This window comes from Elephantulus edwardii, unplaced genomic scaffold (assembly GCF_000299155.1).
Source record: "Elephantulus edwardii isolate Elephantulus edwardi_28Jun2011 unplaced genomic scaffold, EleEdw1.0 scaffold00003, whole genome shotgun sequence".
NCBI classification, from domain to species: domain Eukaryota; kingdom Metazoa; phylum Chordata; class Mammalia; order Macroscelidea; family Macroscelididae; genus Elephantulus; species Elephantulus edwardii.
Genome location: NW_006399753.1, coordinates 36199812 through 36214241, shown reverse-complemented (window position 1 = coordinate 36214241; position 14430 = coordinate 36199812). Strand labels below are relative to the sequence as shown.

Genomic DNA, 14430 nt, shown 5'->3' with positions numbered 1-14430 from the left:
GATTACGTTTAAGTATGTTGGAGGCAGGCTATGGAACACACCTAGGATTGATGCAAAGTCAAAGACATCATAATAGTTTAAATAAAATACAATGAGAAAAACAAGTTCTGAGTTTGAAAAATGAATATAAATGCTGAAAAAATACTATAACAAAAGTTATAATATTTCTCTGCTTTTCTTATATTGTCAAGCTGAGTATGATTCTAAGCGATCCTGTGACCAACAGACTTGAACCCTGTCCTATCTTGCACCATCCTCATTTTCTCTGACATATCAGAGCCCACTGTTGCAGTTACTGTGTCAATCCGTCGTACTGATGGGCTTCATCTCTTTTACTGACTTTTCACCTATCCAAGAGTGATGCCTTTTTTCCAAAAAGTAGCCTTAATGGTCTACTAAAATTAACTCACCATTTTAAAAACTATGACTAGGAATAATTGTAAGTCTTCTGTATTATCATTTCAACCAAATTGCTGGACTAATTAACTAGCTCTCAGTCTAGAGTTGAGATGATCTATGAAAAACACATGGAAACAAAGTTGAGGTTTTAAGCAAGAGTTGTATGTAACTAGTTTTAGAAAGTATATGTTTCAACAGACAAACGCTGTCTTGGATGTGCTCACCAAGTTCTGCCAATAAATCTGAAGGACAACTACGTGGCCAAATGACCAGAAGAAATCCATATTTGTTAACATTCAAAAAAAGGGTGACCCAGCAAAGTGTGAAAATTATTTAACAATATGACTGATATCACACACAAGGAAAATCCTGCTGAAGATTATCCCAAAATGACTGTAACATTACATTGACAGAGACCTACCAGAAATACAGGCTGGGTTTAGAAAAGGACATGGCACCAGACATATTATCTCTGACATCAAATGGATCTTGGCTGAAAGCAAAGAGTACCAAAGGAATGCCTTTCTGTGTTTTATTGACCTTGTAAAGACATTTGACTGTGTGGATCACAACAAATTGTGGCTAACGTTGAAAATTATGGGAATCACAGAACACTTGACTGAGCTCATGTGAAACCTATACTTGGACCAGTGGTCAAGTCATATTTGAAAGCAGTGGTCAGAATAGAGCAAGGGAACACTACATGGTTCAAAATCAGGAAAGGAGTGCATCAGGGATGCATTCTATCTCCATAGTTTTTCAATCTGTATATGCAGAACACATCATTAGGGAGGCTGGACTTTGAGGAGGAATGTGGCATCAGGATTGGAGGAAGACTCATCAACAGCTACATTATGCAAAGGATACAACATTGCCCACCAAAAGTGAGGAGGACCTGAAACGTTTGCTGCAGAAAGTCAAGGACTGCAGTATTCAATGTGGATTGAAGCTCAACATCAAGAAAACAAAGATTCTCACCATTGGGCCAGAAGAAATTAAGGTTATTAACAATTTCAGCTTGCTCTGCTCCACAATCAAGGCTCTTGGCACCAGTAGTCAGGAAATCAAAAGACGAATCGTGTTAGGAAAAATCTGTTGTCAGGGCTTGTTCCAGAGTGAAGAGCTGTCTAGACACTAAGATGCAGCAGATCCAGGCCATTGTCTTTGCAATTATTAGCTATGCATCAGAGAGCTGGACAATGACCAAGGATGACAGAAGAAACAATGCCTTTGAGTTGTGGTGTTACAGAAGAGTGTTGAGCATATGATGGATTGCCGAGAGAACAAACAGGTTTATCCTGGAGAAGGTGAAACTAGGCTGCTCTTTGGAAGCAAGGATTTTGAAACTCTCACAAACTTTGGGCACGTGAACAGGAGGAACCGGACCCTGGAGAAAGCTATCATGCTGGGAAGGGTGGAGAGACAGTGCAAGAGAGGAAGACCTTGGATGAGATGGATTGATACAGTAACTGAGGTAATGAGGGTAGATGTGTCAGAGACAGTGAGATTAGCTCTGATAGAGCAGAGTTCAGAGCTATTGTACATGTAGGGTCACTATGAGTCACAGGCAACTCGAGAGCACATAACAACAACAATAACAACAACTAAATTTAACTGCAGAAACACCAAGAAAGTCTATCTATCATCTGAAAACAAACTCCATCTATTGCAAAGTTAGTGAACTTAAAACAATACTTTGGGGCCTTCTTTCTCCTCATATCTGTTATATGCATTATATAAAAAAAATTGCATAAATCACATTACAAACAAGAAGTTTCAATTACAAGACCAAGAACATATCAATAGCCACCAACCTTTCCACATTGACTGGCTTATCAAATTTAAACAAGATATAGTCTCCAGCTACTGGAGTGATGGCCCAGAAGAAATCCTCTCCCATGTAAGTTTTCTCCAGTGTGTGTCCTTGGTAGACCTTCATGGAAGTCGAGACCTCTGCCGGTGGGTTCACATGGATTTTAAGAAGTAATGGTTTCATGTAATCTTTATCCTACAAGAAAATACACATAAGCTATTAAACAATTTACATTTATGAGAAAGAGCAATAATTACATATTAAATGACAAACTGTATGTTCAGAGAAGAAAATAAAGTTAAATCACTAACCGTGAGCTTCTGAATTTTTCCTGTTAGTGAAGAATGCAGACCGACATGTTGGAAAAGAGAAGGTCTGAAGCGAATTCTCAGATTTGCCTTCTGTCTATCACAATGTTTCTAAGTATTAAAAAAAAAAGAATCACATTAGTGTTTCATAATAAAGTGAAATCTTGTCTTCAAACAAAGAATACTGAAAAGACAACTTCAACTCGTAATTTAAAGCCATGTACCTTTCATGCTTTTCTTTGAAGCATAAATAATTCCTCATGGACCGCCAAAAGAACAAACAGATAGTTTTGGAGAAGGTGCAGCTTTAAGGGCAAAGACAGTGAAACTTCATCTCTCATACTTTTGGGTGTGTTGTGAGAAGCAGTATTCCTTGCAAAGAGACATCATGCTAGGAAAGGAGGAAGGTCAGTGGAAGAAAGGAAGACCTTCAATGAGATGGACTAACACAGTGACTGTAGCAATGGGCTCAAGTGTGTCAGATATGATGAGGATGACACAGGATAGAACAAGGTTCAGAGCCATTGTTCACTGGCTCACTGTAAGTTGTACTTGACTCAACAGCAGACACTTAACAGTAACAACAGCAACAACCAATCTGATAAACAGTCATGATCAGAGATGAAATTAAAAAATACATCTAACAGCAGACATGTCTGGAAGATGAACAATGGCACCAGAAAGTACTCACTCCTAAGAGTAACCAAACATGCAAGAAGAAAAGGGCAGCATTTGCTCAGGAATAAGCCAGAAGGCAGGCAGAGAGAAGAGAGAAGGGTGACTAGAAACAGTAACTGGAGTGAGAAAGTGGGAAAAGCACTGGTATATTCTGGGAATTGCAGCAATGTCCTGAAACGAAATGTGTATGAGTGATGGAATAGAAAATATATTTGCCTGAATCAGATACACCTTAGTCTTCAAACTGATATCATTGTTGTTGTTATGTGCCACTGAGTTACCTGAGATCCACAGCAACCCTATGGACAGCAACTCTGAAACCTGCCCTGTCCTGAGCCAGTCTTATTGATTCTGACACACCTAACCCCATTTCCACAGTTATTGTATCAATACATCTCATCAGGGGTCTTCCTCTCCTGTGCCGTCGCTCCGCCCTTTGGAGCATGATATCCTTTTCCAAGGAATGGTCCTTCCTTGCCACATGCCCAAAGTATGTGAGACAGAGCTTCAAAATCCTAGCCTCCAAGGAGAAACTTGGCTTTACCCTCTCCAAGACAGACCTGTTTGTTTTCTTGGCAGTCCATGGTATATTCAAGATTTCTCCAGCACAACAACTCGAAGGCATCAATTCTTCTTCTGTCATCTTTAGTCACTGTCCAACTTCCCGATGCATAGCAAGTAATAGGGAAGACCCTGGTCTGGATTAGGCACATCTTAGCCTCTATGATAACTTATTATGCATCTGAGAACTGGACAATGAATAAGGATGACACAGGATAGAACAAGGTTCAGAGCCATTGTTCACTGGGTCAAAAAAATTATATAAAAAATTATATCTTTGAGCTGTGGTTTTCAAGAAGAGCACTGAATATCCCTGGGATGGCCAAGAAAACAAACAGATATGTATTGAAGAGGTTGCAACTGGAGTGCTCTTTAGAGGCAAAAATGATGAGGCTTTGCCTCACATACTTCGGCCATATTGGTAGGAAGTGCTCTTCCCTGGAGAAGGACATGATGTTGGGAAGGGTGGAGAGTCGACAAAGGAGAGGAAGACCCTCAACCAAGTAGATTGACACATTGCCACAATGGGCTCTTATGTGTCAGGAAGTGGAGGATGGCTTGGATAGAACAGGGTTCAGATCGTTTTTGTTCACAGTGTCACTATGAATTGTACTTGACTCAACAGCACTTTACAACAACAAATAAAGAAATTATAACCCATTGGAGAAAAAAAAAGAAAATATATTTGCTCTGTAAGTTGCATTCAAATCACATGTAAAAGACAGAAGGGAAAAAATAGAAGTAAAGAGGGAAAGATTTCACTTTAGCTACCTTTCAAGATATGTTAATATAACTTTGACTCTTAAAACACATAAATTATGCTCTGTGGTTAAAGTGTAGAGCAGTGGGTAAAGTGCTCAGATGCTACCTTAAAGGTCTGCAGTTCAAATCTACCAGCTGTTCTGCAGGAGAAATATTTGGTAGTCTACTTCTGTAGGAATTTATAGCCTTATAGATCATTACAAAGGCTGAAGAAGAAGAAAAGACAAAGATGGATGTCAGATGAGACTCTGAGTATTGCATTAGAGCGCTGAGAAGCCAAAGCTAAAGGAAGAAATCAAAGAGCTGAACAGAAAATTTCAAAAGGCAGCTCAGGACGACAAAGCAAGATACTATAATGAAATGTGCAGAGAGCTGGAGTCAGAAAATCAAAAGGGCCGAATTCATTCAACATTTCTCAAGCTGAAGGAGTTGAAAAACAAATTCAAGGCACGGGTGGCAAAACTTAAAGATAGTTTGGGTAGAATGTTAAATGATTCAGGAAGTATCAAAAGAAGATGGAAGGAGTACACAGAGTCACTGTATCAGAAGGAATTGGCTGACACGGAGGAATTTCATGATATAACATATGAGCAAGAGCCTACAGTGATGAAGGAGGAAGTTCAAGTTGCTGTGAAGGAATCGGCAAAAAACAAGGCTCCAGGAGTTGACAGCATACCAATTGATTTATTTCAACAAACAGACGCTACCCTGGATGTGCTGACTAAGTTGTGCCAGGAAATCTGGAGAACAGCCAGCTGGCCAACTGACTGGAAGAGATTGATATTTGTTCCCATTCCAAAGAAAGGTGATCCAACAGAGTGTGGAAAATTAACAAACAATATCATTGATATCACATGCAAGCAAGATTCTGCTGAAAATTATCCAAAAACGTTTGGAATAATATATCAACAGAGAACTACCAGATGTGCAGGCTGGATTTAGAAGAGGTCGTGGTATGAGGGATATTATAGTTAATGTTTGATGGATCTTGGCTGAAAGTATCAGAAGAATGTCTATCTGTGCTTCATTGACTATGCAAAGGCTTTTGACTGTGTGGATCACAACAAGCAATGGCTGACTCTGAGAAGAATGGGAATCCCAGAACATTTGATTGTGCTAATGCGAAACCTATACTTGGACCAAGACACAGTCATCAGAACAGAGCAATAAGACACTACATCGTTCAAAATCAAGAAGGGGGTCCATCAGGGATGTATTTTGTCTCCATACCTTTTCAATCTGTATGCAGAACAGATCATCTGAGACGCTGGGCTGTATGAGGAGGAATGTAGCATCAGGATTGGTGGAAGAATCATCAACAACCTGTGTTATGTGGATGACACAACCCTGCTTGCTGAAACTGAGGTGGACCTGAAGCACTTGCTGCAGAAGGTCAAGGACTGCAGTCGTCAATATGGATTGAGGCTCAACATCAAGAAAACAAAGATTCTCACCACTGGGCCAATTGGCAGCATCAGCATGGATGGTGAAGAGATTGAGATAGTTAACAGTTTTAGTTTACTTGGTTCCACAGTCAACACTCTTGGTAACAGCAGCCAGGATATTAGGAGACGAAGTGCATTGGGAAAGTCAGTTGTGAGGGACCTCTCAAGAGTACTGAAGAGCAATGATGTCAGGCTGGAGACTAAAGTGTGCCTGATTCAGGCTATAGTCTTTGCAATTACGTGCTATGCATTGGAGAGTTGGATAGTGAACAGGGATGAAAGAAAGAGAATTGATGCCTTTGAGCTGTGGTGCTGGAGAAGAGTGTTGAATATACCATGGACTGCTAGGAGAACAAACAGGTTTGTCCTAGAGAGGGTGAACCCAGAATGCTCCGTGGAGACAAAGATTCTGAAGCTTCATCTGACATACTTTGGGCATGTTGCAAGGAGGGACTGGTCCTTGGAGAGGGACATCATGTTTGGGAGAGTGGAGGGACGGTGAAGGAGAGGAAGACCCTCGATGAGATGGATCAATTCTGTGAGTGGAGTGGCGGGAATGAGTGTGTTTGAGACAGCAAGGTTGGCATAGGATTGAACGGCATTTTGTACATAGGATCGCTATGAGTCGCAAGTGAATCGATGACACATAACAACATAACAACAACATATCTCATAGGGCAGTGTTACTGTCTTACAGGTTCACTATACATGACAGTGCAATTTAGGCTTCTTTGTTAAATAATTTTTTTTATTTTATACTGGTTTGCTTACAAAGTTCATATGCATTGCTTTTCACACTGGAATAATTTAATGTTTCAACTCAAGGTGTATCATGACCAAAACTTCAGATTACAAATAGTCCTTATACTTGATAACTGTGTGTGATGATTCCTAAAATTCTAAGAAACCCAAAAAATGTTTTCAAGATTGCATTAATTCAGTGCTTCGACATTGGTAGGATGATATTTTAGTAAACTATCTGCAGGACAGTTAAGTAATAATTTTCACAAATTTTGGACTAAATGAAAGAAAAAAAGAGACATTTATGAAATATTTTATCTTTAAAAGACTCCAGAATGTTACTAACTATAATGTCTAATTCTATTCAAAGAGGTTGAGGGTTTAAAAAAAATTTATTATTTTATTACTTTTTGCATGTGTACCATCAAAACGGATCTGACTGGTACAGGAGGAGATTGCCCCTCCTTCTCCAGCAGTGCATCTGGTGGATTTGAACTGTATACCTCTGGGATTGCAGTGCAGCTTCTTGCCATTAGGTCACCAGAGCTCCCTTAAAAAGTTTTACACTTCATTAGCATTATTACTAATATGTAGCAGAGTTGAAAGAGCATCTCACTGACAAACATTCGACTATAAGCAGAAGGAGAAGAATAGAAAAGGAAAAGTAAGGAGGATGAGGGCAGCAACAATAGCAAAGGGAAGAGAAGGTAAAATGAGGTAGAAGAGGGAAAGAAAGTGTGGGCAATTACGTTTCCTACTCAAGAGAGCCTGTGCCATGGGCAATGGAAATACTCAAGGTAAAGTAAGCAGGTTGGTAAAGCTTTAGAAGAATGTATAAATGATCTGAAAGGTTTCCCATACCACTGTCAATGAGATAATGTGATAATGTTCAAATGGTCAGAAAGTAATGGCTTCCTTGACATCTTGGGAGAAGTAAACAGAAAATTAAAGGCTACAAAAAAACATGGAGTAAGGTCGGACATTGTGAGGAATTATATACTGAATAAAGGTTTAATATACAGAGTATATAAAGAAATATTTTTCATTTTGAGCAACAACACCCTAACAACCCAACCTAAAAATCGGTAAAGGATCTGAATAGACATTTTACCAGAAGATATTCAAATGACCAAGACACACATAAAAAGTGCTAAATGTCGTTAAGTCACTGAGGAGACACAAGTTAAAATGACAATGACGTTATCACTTGACCTCTCTAGAACATTAATGACCAAAAAAGGTAATAAAAAATAGGCTGATGAAGAGAACCGGCGAATTGAAGATGGGGAGAAATGCTAACCCTAAACCACTGCCGGCAGAAATTAAAAATGGAAAACAGGTTGGTAATTCCTAAATAGTTAAACATCAAAGTACCATAACTCACTGTCTTCAATAGATCCAACTTGTTGTTGTTGTTGTTGTGTAGGCTGTCAAGTAGCTTGCGACTCATAGTGACCCTATGTACAATAGCCTTGAAACCTGCTCTATCCTGTCCCAACCTTATTGTCTCTGACACACCAACCCTCCTTATTGCAGTCACTGAATCAATCCATCTTATCAAGGGTCCTCCTCTCCTGTGTTGTCCCTCCACCCTTCCAAGCATGATGTCCCTCCCTAAGGAGTGGTCTCTCCTTGCAACATGCCCAAAGTATGTCAGACAGAGGTTCAGAATACTTGCCTCCAAGGAGCAGCCTGATTTCACCCTCTCCAGGATGAACCTGTTGGATCTCCTGGAAGTTCATGGTATATCCAATATTCTTCTACAGCACCACAGCTCATAGGCATCAATTATCTTTCTATCATCCGTAGTCATTGTCCAGCTTTCTGGCGCACAGCAAGTAATTGCAAAGACTATGGCCTTTATCAGGTGCACTTTAGTCTCCAGGCTGTCATCTCTGCTCTTGTAACAGTTTGGAGAGGTCCCTTACAGCAGACTCTTCCCAACGCAATTCTTCTTTTGATTTCCTGGCTGCTGGTACCAAGACTGCTGATTGTGGAGCCAAACAAATTAAAGCTGTTAATAATCTCAATCTCTTCACCATTGATCATAATACTGTCAATTGGCCCAGTGCTGCAAATCTTTGTTTTCTTGATGTTGAGCTTCAATCCATATTGAAGGGGGCACTCCTTGACCCTCTGCAGCAAGCACTTCAGGTCCTCCTCAGTTTCAGCAAGCAAGGTTGTGTCATCTGCATAAAGCTGGTTGCTGATGAGTCTTCCTCCAAATCTGATGCCACATTCCTCCTTATAGAGCCCAGCCTCCCAGATGATCTGTTCTGCATACCAATTGAAAAGGTATGGCAATAGGATACATCCCTGCCATACACCCTTCCCAATTTTGAACCATGCAGTGTTTCCTTGCTCTGTTCTGACGACTGCTTGCTGGTCTAAGTATACTTTTCACATAAGCACAATCAAGTGTTCTGGGATTCCCATTTATCTCTGAGTTAGTCACAGCTTGTTTTGATCCACATAGTCCAACACCTTTGCATAGTCATAGATAGATATTACTCTGGTACCCTCTGCTTTCAGCCAAGATCCATCTAACATTAGCTATAATATCCCAAGTACCATGGCCTCTTCTAAACCCAGCCTGCACCTCTGGCAGTTTTCTGTTGATGTGCTGTTCCAGTCATTTTTGTATAATTTTTAGCAGAATCTTACTTGCATATGATATTAATGATGTTGTTTGATAATTTTCACACTCTGTTGGTCACATTTCTTTGGAATGGGAACAAATATAGATCTCTTCCAGTCAGTTGGCCAGGTGGCTGCTCTTCAGATTTCTTGGCACAACTTGGTGAGTGCTTCCAGGGCAGCATCTATTTGTTAAAATATGTCAATTGGCATGCCATCTATTCATGGGGTCTTGTATTTTTTGCCAATTCTTTTAGAGCTGCTTGAACTTCTTCCTTTATCACCACAGGCTCTTGCTCATATGTATTTCATTAAATTCTTCTGTGTCAGCCAATTCCTTTTGGTACAGTAATTTTGCCTACTTCTTCCATCTTCTTTTAATGCTTCCTGGATCATTTAATATTCTGCCCAAAGCATTAAGTATTGGAACTTGAGGCTTGAATCTGTTCTTCAATTCCTTCAGTTTAAGATCCAATTTATAGCAAGTGTATATGAGTTAGTAATCCTAATCTTATCTTTACATCCAGAAGAAGTAATCAGAATAAATAATCAGAAAATAATCAGAAATTTGTATACTAATGGTCATTGTAGCAGTAACCACAATAATGAATAAAATGTGTAAACCTTAACATCTGTTAATAAATGAATGAATAAACAAACTGATATACACATACAATGGAATATTACTCAGCCACAAGTAATCAAGTCCTGAAGCATGCCACAACATGGCTAGACCCCAAAAACATCCTTAGTGAAACAGGTCTATCAAGAAAGTGCAAATATATGGTCCCATTTATATAAAATAGAAAAAAAAATAGAGACCAAAGTTTACGAATAGTAACAAAAGGTAACCAAGGCAACCAAGAGGTTAAATAAGAGGTATGGTTACCAGGCAAGGGGGAAAGAGATAACTGCTTAGGGAGCATTAGTTTGTGTAAAGGGTGATAAAATAATCTAGAATAGTGGTGACAGTTGTAAAACATTATGAATGTAATTAATGTCACTGAATTATACATGTAAAACTTACAGGATTGGTAAATGTTTTATCATTTATATCAAATAAAAAACAAAGCAAAACCATAAGCTAAGAAATAATGAAGAGATGAAACTCTGCAAAAGATTGCATACAAAAATTTGTGAATGATTGAAAGAAAGTGTTTTGTTTTGTTTTACTTTTACAATCAGCATTTCTTGTTGTTGTTTCACTTCTCCCTATGTCACCTCATAATCTAATTTTGGAACTTTACCACATATTAGGTAAACTGTATAGTATCAATTAAAGTATGTTCCCTAGGCAGGTAAAGATGCCACATTATTCTTAAATGGCATCAGATCATTTATACATTCTTCAAAAGTTTTATCAACCTGTTTGACTCTTTACCCTGAGCGTCTTACAATAAAAATGAGAAATATCAATAAAAATACCAGTAAAGGCTTAGCACTTAAAAATGAGTTGTTAAAATAAACATCTATGTTACTAGGAGATGATACTTTACTGTTTTACATTCCAATATCTGTTCTAAAATAGTAGTTTTTCAGTCTCCCATTTTTTTGGTGTGTATGTGGAGAAGGGGTTTGGAAATATACATAACCAATGGATTCTTTAAAAAAAAAAAGAAAGGAACACAATAACAGTTTATAGATACTTAGAGGTAGTATTCTGAAAATAAGTGGCAAACTATTCTAGAGACAATAAAATCAAGAAGTTAGACTAAATGTTTGTTACAATGAATTTGAATGCACACTATAATGATGTACTCTCAAAATAAATATTTGTTTATTATGAAATCATTAATTTTTAAGTATATGTACATTGATAATATGCTTATGCTTTATAAAAGAAATTAAAAGTTATATTTATTTCAGAGAAACAATTCAAATTGCACAAAAACCCCACATCTAATTGCCTTTTGCAACAAGATTCTTATGAAAATAGTAATATTTGAATAATCAAAGTAAAAAAAAAATCTGTTGCCATGGAGTCAATCCCAACTCAGAGTAACCCTACAGAATAGAACAGAATTTCCCCATAGGGTTTCCAAGGCTGCACACATTACAGAAGCAGATTCACATTATTCTCCCATGGAGCAGCCAAACACTTTAAGCACTGTGTCAACAAGTCTCAATAATCAAAACAAAAATTCTAATTCACTTACTCACTTAACCACCATAATTCCAAAAGTGAGCATGTTAGCAAGAACATTAGTCTCTTATAAGTATTGTACTAAAAATTCTCTTTTTGACTTGCCATTTTTTACTTGTTTATATGACTTCTATTTGTATAAAAAAATTTCTATTTCATTCCTTATTTCTAGATACACCAGGGTCTGATGTTGTCCCAATGCATATAGATATTAGAGTCAACAGTGATTATGAAAACAAACTCAAACACCTCAAAGAAAATAGATCCACTTCTCTAGCCAGCTGTAATCAAATATGAGAAACTTAAAGAGACCAGGAACATTTAGCAGCAATTTAAGAAATATTATTGTTCCAAAAAGCTTCCCTGAAATGTAGAATTTTTAAGTTATTTAAAAGCCTGTCTACAGATTTTTTTAAATCAATTCAAGAAATAAGGCAGGCAATTTAAACTTTAAATGGAAACACTGTTCTCTTTCAACTGAATACTTAACTAATTCACTGAGAGAATTGGCTCATGAAAAGTCACTTGCATGGAATTTAGCAGAGCAGCCTCCTCCACCTGTATAAAAAATTAACTTACAGCATCTTTTTCAGGGTTGCAGACTTTCACCCAGAGAATATGATCCAAAAGCCAATCAATGGGTTTCTCTTTATAAAACATAAATATGAATTCTACAATCAGAGTGAGGTCCGGTGCTTGAAACATTTTACCTAAAAAGAGATTCCAAGTCAGTAGCAGTAATGAGGAAATGAAGTATCAGAGCAATTTAAGTACTGAAATTTGTACTTGCAACTGTATATTTCATAGTTATCCCATTTGCATTATTATAAACAAAAACTTTCTTTAGCTAAATAGTCTTGAGCTACCATCTTATTATAAATTGAAGCAATGAACTCTTTACTGTTCTATTTTAAAATCTATCACACAATCATCAACTCAAAAGATTCAAAAGCAAGTCAGAAAAATTTCCTTCATTAAAACTCAACCCACAAGAACATGAAGAGATTAAGATAAAGATGTTTTTACTAAATCAGCTAAATGCAAAAAACAGACTCCTAAATCCTATCTTCACTGAAATCTTTACAAGTAAAGATGCTTTTTGGCTCACAAAGTAACTTTTGTGTTAAAGGGTCAAAGGTCTAGCTTCTGTTTTAAAGTACAGGAAGTGGAATGTTGTCATTAGGGCTTTTTTAAAAATTTTGTGTAATCTTTCAACCTTAAACATATTCTTTTTTACAACACAACAATAATATTTTTTTAGGTGGCTATTTAGAAACTTAAAAATGTTTAAAAATGAACCCCTTAATTAATCAAAGAAATAAAAGATTAGTAACTGTATGAGAATTTTCACGCACTACATGACAATATTGTTGTTGTTGTTGTTATGTACCATCAAGTCATTACTGACTCATAGCTGACTCTCCAGTAGATTTTCAGAGACTATAAATCATGAGAAGGAGACTGCCCATCGTTCTCCTTATATGCAGCTGGTGGACTTGGACTGCTGGCTCAGACTGACAGTAAAACTCCTTACCCACAAGGCCATCAGACCTAGCTTGAAAAGTAAGTTTACACTAAATTTTTTAAAAAGCAATCAGTCATTTAAAAAAATCTGTATAGAATACAATTTAGAGTACAGTAAGAATTTGTTTAATAGTCTGAGAGACAAAATTCTTTCGACAAGCACATAAAAATGATATGTTCTCTTACCAATGAAACCCAGCTGGGAAAACTCTAAAATCATCCATTCTTCAGAAGAAAGTTGAAGTGCAAAATTTTTTATGGTATTAAAATAATTCTGTTTCACAATAATGTCATCTTCAAGCTAGAGGGAAGTGAATAATCAGAAAGAGAAGGAGAAACTTAAATGGATACTATTTTTAAAAATATCTTTTTTTTTCCAAGAAAACCACTAGTCAGAAATGATGAAAACATCTAGATAAATGTTATTCAGAGAAAATGAGAACAAAACAGGAAACATACACACACATATTAATATGCATATACACATAGATGTCAGTTAAAGTACTCTGTTGTTGTTGTTGTTATGTGCCGTCGAGTCGATAATAATGCCAGTCTATGAGTTACTTCTACTTGGTGTTTTATGCTGCTTATTACTCATTTTCTTTTCAAAGAGAAAGAATTCTGTAGGTCTCTAATTTTTCCCCCTTAAATGTAAAACATGCACCAAGTCAAAGAGAAGGTTAAAGAAAAAGCTAATAATGAACAGCACAAACTGTAGGGAGCACTGACACACTGTAAACATACAATATATTCAGTTTATATCTGCCACTGTTGTTGTAATATCTGACATACTAGTGCCACTTAGGAAGAACTATTCTTATTATTTCTTAGCACATCTTTTCTTAGTTTTTCATATATTTAATCTTCCTGTACTCCATAACAAAAGCTTTTAGATTCTATTAATTAACTTCTTACAGAAGAATTTAAAACATGTTAAAAACAATCTAACTACTTCTTAAAACTGTCTACATAAAGATTTTGACCATAATGTAAAGATTTATACATTGGCCCTAGAACAGAATAGCCAAGTTCAACTGTAATATTATTTGGATGTGTTAAAATGTTTTCCTTATTATTTTGAAATTAAAATAAGACTTCTGCTATATTTATAAGAAAAACCGTATCTAAATCTGAGGTATTGTGTTTTCATATATGAAACTTTATATATACTGTTATATTCAATGTTACATATTCTGACTACTTTCAATAGTCATCTTTCAATCCAAGGAAGAGAGCCTTGGGACACAGTGTGTTACATTTTGGGCTGCTAGCTGAAAGGTTTTAAGTTTAAATCCACCATCCTCTCTGAGGGTAAAAAAAAACCCCAAAGGACCTTTGACAAAATCCAACACCCTTTCCTGATGAAAACACTCAACAAAATAGGACTAGAGGTGAATTTCTTCAATATAGTGAAAAGTA

The 14430-nt window shown here is 37.0% G+C and overlaps 1 protein-coding gene across 1 annotated transcript in view; it reads right to left on the bottom strand.

The window, feature by feature from the left end:
- The window catches only part of MGAT4A (mannosyl (alpha-1,3-)-glycoprotein beta-1,4-N-acetylglucosaminyltransferase, isozyme A), a 142656-nt gene that overhangs the window by 16396 nt on the left and 111830 nt on the right, over positions 1-14430 (bottom strand). The window contains exons 8-11 of the mRNA XM_006879371.1: positions 13198-13312; positions 12067-12197; positions 2524-2631; positions 2214-2407 (exon numbers count right to left, since the gene is read on the bottom strand). Of these exons, the coding sequence (XP_006879433.1) occupies positions 2214-2407; positions 2524-2631; positions 12067-12197; positions 13198-13312 (548 nt within the window). The remainder of the gene's footprint in view (positions 1-2213; positions 2408-2523; positions 2632-12066; positions 12198-13197; positions 13313-14430) is intronic.